This window comes from Akebia trifoliata, chromosome 11, assembly GCF_017979445.1.
Source record: "Akebia trifoliata isolate Shusen 1 chromosome 11, ASM1797944v1, whole genome shotgun sequence".
Classification (NCBI taxonomy): Eukaryota; Viridiplantae; Streptophyta; class Magnoliopsida; order Ranunculales; family Lardizabalaceae; genus Akebia; species Akebia trifoliata.
In genome coordinates, this window is record NC_141385.1 from 10,383,435 (window position 1) to 10,391,437 (window position 8,003).

The 8,003-nt window shown below is 38.4% G+C and overlaps 1 protein-coding gene across 8 annotated transcripts; it reads right to left on the reverse strand.

The window, feature by feature from the left end:
- Nucleotides 1-414: 414 nt before the first annotated feature.
- On the reverse strand, nucleotides 415-7,120 carry ECA2 (ER-type Ca2+-ATPase 2). Of its 8 annotated transcripts, none has more exons than XM_086458806.1 (9): nucleotides 6,965-7,120; nucleotides 6,301-6,407; nucleotides 4,374-5,918; nucleotides 4,162-4,283; nucleotides 3,383-3,661; nucleotides 2,904-3,287; nucleotides 2,236-2,345; nucleotides 1,916-2,144; nucleotides 415-1,216 (listed from the first exon to the last, which is right to left on the reverse strand). In XM_086458806.1, exons 3-9 carry the CDS (start codon nucleotides 5,839-5,841, stop codon nucleotides 653-655), a joined length of 3,156 nt encoding a protein of 1,051 aa, XP_086314932.1. In that variant the 5' UTR covers nucleotides 5,842-5,918; nucleotides 6,301-6,407; nucleotides 6,965-7,120; the 3' UTR covers nucleotides 415-652. The 8 variants fall into 8 exon arrangements, with proteins under 8 accessions (XP_086314932.1, XP_086314928.1, XP_086314933.1 ...); XM_086458802.1 differs by having other exon boundaries at nucleotides 6,301-6,440; nucleotides 6,965-7,119; XM_086458807.1 differs by having other exon boundaries at nucleotides 6,286-6,440; nucleotides 6,965-7,119.
- Between the last annotated feature and the right edge of the window lie 883 nt (nucleotides 7,121-8,003).

Sequence of the window (8,003 nt, forward strand, 5' to 3'; positions counted from 1 at the left end):
AGGAAAGTCCTCTCGAAATGGTTATTAGGAGAAAGAAACCCTTGAAATGATTAAGGAGAAGCAAATCTATACCTTATTGACTTGGAAAATTAATTATGGGACCTAGATAGCAGTTATCCAAGATTGGGTATCGAATCCCCAGTTTTTGTGTTCAATAAAAGGGCTTGTTGGATAACCCATCGTTTGTGTAAAAATGTCTGGGAATAGATTGACTTAAATGGTCCTCCGATGGATCGGTTTCAAAGTAAAGGTAATTGGAGAACTTTCACCCAATGCCATTAAATTGCATTCTGCCTTAGAAGATAGAATAGAATACATCGTATGCTAGAATACTGAAATTCGCACTAAAATGTTAGATAGACAAACTACGTTGTATTATCAGAAGCTATGTTGTTTATTTGAAACATGTTGAAATCTTTCAAAGTTTCCCAAGAAAGGTTTTTCCCATTTCTTCCATCATTTAAATAACAAACATGTAATTGTTCGACGGTTCATCCATTTGATGTAAAACAGGAAACCTAAAAATAAAAAAATTACAAAGAATTTTTCTTAGTGTGCCTCCAGTTTCTTTTCTTCCTCATTTTGTCAGCTTGTGGTTAACCTTTGACACTGATCATATTATTGTTAAAAATGACTTATGCTCGAGGCCACGCTAAGCTGTCTTTTCCTTCTTGGTTCTTCGTCTTCGACTCCTCCCGATGAACTTGAGAACCTCATCAATGAGCACGACTGGTGCCGAAACTATAATGACCAAAACCCACTCGTTCAAACTCAATGGAACAATACCAAACACATTTGCCAGGACCGGCACATAGAGTATGAGAAAATGGAGCCCAAACGATACTGACATGGCCAACAGAAGAAAAGGGTTCCTCCAAGGTGGCATCGTGACCAAACTGTTGTCTTCCGATAGGGCATTCAAGGAATTAAACATCTCAATAGCCACCAAGACAGAGAGTGAGAGCGTCATTGCCTTCACTTTTCCAATCGAGAAGTAATCGCAAGGGTTTGACAAAGTGATTACACGGTTCCCACCAACCGTGAATGGGTTCACTGTGAAATTTGACCATGTGGGGCACTCCCCCCATGTCCGGAGTTGAGATAGTGTGACCAATGTATGCCCATCAACTGCGAGATCAATGCCCAAGAAAGAGGCCCGAGTGTACCACAAAATAAAGATGCCCACGGTGGCAATGCCCACATACGAACCAATCACCTGCCAACATGGACACAAAAGCATTACTATGACAGCAACAAAAATTCAGTAATTTAAACTTCTAACTATTGTACTGTAACACCCCCACCCTTGAGACCAGGTAACAATATTGTCCACTATGGGTTTCCCCTCACGGCTTTAAAATGCATTGTTACAAAGTAAAAGAGAATTGGACTATCTATAGCCCAAGTCGATGTGGGACTAACTCCCCGCCCCGCCCCTCTGCTATTCCAGCCCACAACCACTAGCCCAGCTGCACATACCGGATCGACTATGGGTCCAGCCAGTAGCACACTGGCAAGGGTATGACATGTACGTTGTGCTCAATGCTCATTGAGGTAAACCACCTTATGTATCAGGTGCAATCCAAAGAAAAAATTATAATTATTTGATTTTATTGTCTTGTTTTGAATGGAACAAAGTCAGGAAAGAAGCTTCAAGAGGAATAATTATTGGATGGTTAAGAATATCCAGTTGAAATGAAATTTGGGTCATGTGCCTTGTACCTCAGAATTTAGGGGTGTATTCTCTGATGATTTTCATTTTAGATGGGTGAGATTTGTTCCACTTAGTTTTGTTTCTGTCTTTGCTTTTCTTGTATGCATGCATGTAGGTCTTCGACCTCCTTTCTCTTTCTAATTTCAATAAACTTCTTAACCTTACTAAAAATTGAGTTGAAGATAAGTAATTATAACTCACCATATATCGAAAGAGAACCCAAGAATTAATGAGTGCATCGTTGCTCTTGCGGGGTGGTTTTCTCATGATATCAACATCAGCAGGGTTGAAACCAAGAGCTGTTGCGGGTGGACCATCAGTAACCAAATTGACCCAAAGAAGCTGCACTGGTATAAGGCAATCTGGTATGCCCAATGCTGCCGTCAAGAAAATCGATATCACCTCCCCCACATTAGACGATATCATGTACCTGGGCAGCAACGAAACAAAACAGTTACCATAACTGATTTAAAAATATTTAAAATAAAAAAAAAAAAAAAAACACGAGATTAGAGATGTACCGAATGAAAGCTTTCATGTTATCGTAGATCGAGCGCCCCTCCGCAACAGCAGAAACAATGGTACTGAAATTATCGTCAGCCAGAACCATGTCGGATGCTTCCTTTGCAACCTGAAACATTTAGGATGGTCAAGGTGTTAGATCTACCAATGGGACTAAGAGTATACATGAATTGTGTGCAAGAGAATGAGAAAGAGAATCCTGCCTAGGCATGGTTTCAAATCTCTACCAAGATCAAGATGACTCAGTCGGGTCATGTCAGTATCATCCATGAATGAGATGGATAGACATGGCGTCTCAACTGGGATTTTGTTATTTTAAGTACAATAATTTTTTTTAAAATTAGAATTTAAATACATATTATATAAATAAAATATGATTTTATGACTAAACATCTTCTAATCTATCTTATTTAATAATAAAAAATTATAATTATTTTCATATAAATATTTATATGAATAAATAATTGTAAAACAAGTTAAATGATTGATCTCGTCCAATACGAGTTGACTTGTCCGAGAGAACTCGGTCTTGTCCATGAACAAGACAACGTCAACCAAGATTTGAAACCACGCGCCTACTAGGCCTTTCTAACATTCTTGCACAGATAAAAGCAAACATGGAACAATGAGGTGTATCACAACAATCAAAAGTGGTGAACCTAGTTACCTCGGTTCCTGTGATACCCATAGCGATTCCAATATCAGCCAGTTTCAGCGCAGGTGCATCATTCACACCATCTCCGGTCATTGCAACAATCTCACCCATTTCCTTCAACATTCTCACAATTTCTTGTTTATGCTTGGGTTCTGCTCGGGAAAAAACCATCCCTCCGGGTTTTGACAAAATACGAATCTGTTCGGTTGAGGAAAGATCCAGGAACTCTTTACCCGTGAAACTTCGTACTCTAAGGTCCTCACCCTCAGAAAATAATCTTATTTCCCGACAGATAGCCTCAGCTGTGGACTTATTATCTCCGGTGATCACCATAACTTTGATTCCAGCTTCTCTGCAATCTTCAATTGCCTTGTTAACTTCTTCACGAGGCGGGTCCTGTTTTGTTTAGAACGAAAAGTTATTATCTACAAGAATGAGAGTATAACTGAGGGCATAATAAGAAAACTTAACTCTCGGACTTAAGCACTCACCCTCAGACCGACGACCCCTACAAAAATTAGGTTACTTTCGATAGCAGAGTAGTTAGCTGGATCAAGAAGCTTCGTGTGAGCAGGATGGCTCTCGGCATAGTAGTCCGAGAACTCTCCCAAGTCATCCTTATAAGCTAAACCTAGGCATCGCAGGCCCTTTGAGCTCATCTCCGAGTGCCTCAACAGTAATAGCTGCTTACAAGGCTCGTCCAATGGAACAACTGATCCATCCGCTAGTTGGACATGCGAACAACGCTCCAATACACTCTCAACGGCACCCTACACAAAACCAAATCATTAGTCTAACAGCAGAAGAATTTCCAGATTAAATCAATAAACATAAATGATGATGCTCATATACAATAAGCAATAAAGGTCTAAGAAAATAGCTACAAAGGTGCGTGGATTTGCAGAATATAGATAACACTCACTGTGACATAACATTTCCCCCTAACAGGCATTTCAATCGAATTGTTGATAAGATCTCAATCACACTCTATTTGAACAACTTAAGAGATCCATCATCCCATAATGGGAGTCTCATCCTACATATATTCTTACAAGTATGTCTGCTGAGCCCATGTCGACCAAATAGAATACAAACCAATTGACACTATAATACTTAAACTCAAAGCTCTGTCCCAAAGATTTGGGCATAACAGGTTTTTTATTTCTCACCCATTTAACAAGAAACAATTTTAATGTGAGGACAAATAATAAAAAAACAAAACTATATGCACAAATGCTTATAATCTAAGAGGAAGAGAAATAGCATTCACCTTGACAAGAAGACGATTATGCCCTGTTGGTTCCCGGACAATAACACTCATTGATTTACGAATTCGGTCAAACTCCAATGTAGCGATCCTCTTTGATCTTTTGGTCCACCACTCACAACAGCCTAAATTATGCAGAGATGCATATAAGAGACAGATATTTGAAAGGTTGTGATAGTCAAAGATATACTAGAAAGAATGTAAATTTCACTCACTTAATTTTATCGTGCTGCGGTCAATCGAATAGTCTGCAGCAAGCTGAGCATCACGGATTTTATTTCTTGCCTTAGTATCTGGAACTCCCATCTTTTCAACCAAAACCTTGAGAGCTGCCTCAGTAGGCAATCCCGTAACTCGGAACATCCGGCCTTTGCAAAAGATCCCAGCATCATTACAGATTGCACATATTTCTGCCATGGCTTGCAAATTTGCATCCAAATTATAACAAGTCCAATCCACAATGCCTCCGTCCTTAGGATTATAAGTTGTGCCTTCAACATGAAAAATTCGAGAAGCCGTTGTCTTCCCACCCAAAGTGAAGAATCCAGTTGCAGACATCTGATTAGTCGTAAGGGTACCCGTCTTATCCGAACAAATCACAGTTGTACATCCCAAGGTCTCTACGCTTGGAAGTTTCCGTACAATTGCATTTTTCCGTGCCATTTTACGGGTACCCAAAGCTAAACAAGTTGTGATTACGGCGGGAAGGCCTTCAGGGATTGCAGCTACTGCAAGGGCAACGGCTATTTTAAAATAATAAGTGCATTTTTCAAAAGAGAATCGAAAATTCGTGGGCCATCCATTAACAATGTCCCATTTGAGAAAATTCTTGTAGTTGATCGCCCACACAATGAGACAAACAAGCCCAATAGCGGTTGTCAGTCTACCACCAAATTCATCAAGTTTCTTCTTCAAAGGGGTATCGCTCTCTTCCAACGAAGCTTCATGTATTTGTGTTTGAATCTTCCCTATCTCGGTGCACATCCCCGTGCTTACAACAATACATAAACAGCTTCCGTTCACTACTGTTGTACCTGCAAACACCATACATTCTTTAGCTTGCAATTCGCAGTCTTCCATGAACACAGGGCTCGTGCATTTGATCACAGGCATTGCTTCTCCGGTTAACGAGCTTTGTTCGACTCTGAAGGTCGAGGTCTTCAAGGATGCAACTCTCATGTCAGCCGGGATCTTGTCTCCAACCCGTAATTCCACAATATCCCCCGGGACGAGCTCCCTTGCAGGTAAGTCCGGGACACAATACCCATCCCTAAGAACCTTCGCCGATTCACTTTGCATCTCTTTAAGGGCTTCAAGTGCCTTCTCCGCATTAGTTTCCTGCCAAACTCCGACTATGGCATTTAACACAAGGATCAGAACAATCACAAATGGTTCTACATAGGCCTCGAAGCCTGCTTCCCCGGATTCGTTCCCATGCAAGTAAGCGAGCACGAATGAGATGAAAGCTGCTACTAGTAAGATCTTGACAAGCATGTCGTCGAATTGTTCCAAAACAAGTTGCCACATAGGCTTCCCCTTCTCTTTACTAAGCTCATTCCAACCATATCTCTCTCGTCGCTTCTCCACTTCATAGGAGCTTAGACCCTTTTCTAATTTCACATTGTATTCCTTCAAACACTGCTCTACAGACCATGTCCATGCAGGAAACAGTTTCTCCTCCATTTGAATGATTCAATAGGGTTCACTTCTTACTACAATCACTGTTTCTACAGAAATTTTCACGAACCCATTTCGAATTCCTACATGGGAAAATACAAATAAGAAGCAAAAATAATGGATTATTTATGCAACAAGCACACCCAATTTGTAAATGTGTATAATTATGTTTTCCCCTATTTTTATTCCATATAAAATTAAGTTTGAAGTGATGCTCAGAAAACTAAGTCAAAAGAATTTACAGGACGATTGGGACATCATGTTATGGGAGGGGGGGTGTTACACACAAAAATCTAATTAAAATGTTAAAATTTCAGCATTTTTTCTTCAAACTGAACTCAATGGAAAATATTACCAAGGGGGATCATACATAAAAAACTAATTAAAAAGTTTGTTTTTTTTTTTTTTTTTTCATCTTTTACTTCAACTGAACTCAATAGAAAATATTACCAAACAAGTCCTCACATTGTATCCCTTCAAGCACTGCTCTATAGACCAAGTCCATGCAGGAAACAGTTTCTCTTCCGTTTGAATGATTCAATGGAGTTCACCTCTCACTACAACCACTGTTTCTACAGAAATTGCCGTGAACCCATTTCAAATTCCTATATGGGAATTAAAAATAAGAAGCAAAATTGGATAAATCATGAATCAACTACACCCAATTTGTAATAGAAAATGGAACCCAATTTTTTTTTTTTCCTCTTTTTCTTCAATATAAAATCAGTTTGAAGTGATGCTGGCAATCTTAGCCAAATTGAGAGAGCGACAGGTACAAAATTTACACAAAAAAGGTATTAAAATGTTAAGATTGCAGCATCTTTCACTTCAAACTAAACTCAATAAAACAAAAAAATTACCAAACAAGTCCTAACAACAAACCAATCTTCAAAACCAAAAGAAAAATAAGTTAAAACAAGATTTTAACGAAAACCCATTGGAGAGAACTTAAAAATATAAAACCCAACAAATATTTCACCAACTCAAAAAACAAAACCTCACTTAGAGAACTTACAGACTCTCCAGATATCATAGTTTACAGCAGAGATTTCGTTTTCTGGTAAGAGATCAAGACTACAAAAGAAAAAAGTAGAAGAAGAAGTTAAATTTAAAGAAAGATCAGTCGAACCTTTGAAAGGATTGGAGGAGAAAGAACGCTTGAAGACCAAGCAAAGAAGAAATTCTTTTGGTTCCACTTAGAATTCTTCGAGAGGTTTCGTTTGTTTGAAGTTGGCAGAAAGAAATTCGATTTTTTAAACGGTCCCAGGCGTTCTCTCTTTCTTCGTGGCTTCGTCTCTCTCGGTTAGTGGATTAGGTAACCAAAATATGACCCTAATTTTGAGTCGTAATTACGGAATTACCCCTGTACTTGTAACCGTACATGATTCGAAGAACAATATTGTCAGATATCCGATCTGGTGTGACGCGATACACCGTATTAAAATATTTCGCATTGATTATAGTGCTGTGGGTCCTGGAATGGATGCACGATCAATGGATCTTGTTTGCTGACGTCAACGCGGTTCTAAATTTAAACTGATGGGGGTAGATCAATTGTATGTGTTCCATGAACAGCATTATAGATACACATCTTTGATATTTGATGATCAAGATCAATATTAATCATCAGAATCTTACCTACCATCAGTTTTAGTTCATTTTTTCTATGAAGAATTTAGATACAAGAGCTGGTCCACGATCGGATGGTCTAGATTGTATGTCAATACTAACAGGTTGTAGATTGAGGTAATCGCTATGGCGATACATCTGGATCATAGTTTATGTAGGACGATTAATACAACAATTGCCAACTATTAACAGGAAAATTAGTGTTTTTGTAACAAATTATGTGATTGTGTTGGTGAGCTTGCAATACGAGTTAAATAATTAACAAAATAATAATAAAAGCATACTTAAAGCTCAAATCTTCACACAAGAACGGCAATTAGATGGCATAATTTATATTTTTGTCTAAACAAAGACAGCTCCGGATGTTGTTTAATGAAGGAATATTATTAGTTTTTTTTTGGAATAAGACTTTGATAATGATGATGTTGACGTTGTCGACACATCAAAGTGGTATATGCCAAAGTTTTGAACAGATAAATTAGATTAGATTTAAAATCAATTGTGAGTTTGAATCGAATTAATTAAATTAGTAAATCTTA

What these genes read in the sequence shown, in the direction of transcription:
- ECA2 (XM_086458806.1), bottom strand. Translation starts at nt 5,841, where the DNA reads ATGGAGGAGAAACTGTTTCCTGCATGGACATGGTCTGTAGAGCAGTGT. An exon ending in TAGGGGTCGTCGGTCTGAGG is followed by an intron (nt 3,288 to 3,382) that starts GTGAGTGCTTAA and finishes TAAACAAAACAG; the next exon opens with GACCCGCCTCGTGAAGAAGT. An exon ending in AACATGAAAGCTTTCATTCG is followed by an intron (nt 2,145 to 2,235) that starts GTACATCTCTAA and finishes GTTGCTGCCCAG; the next exon opens with GTACATGATATCGTCTAATG.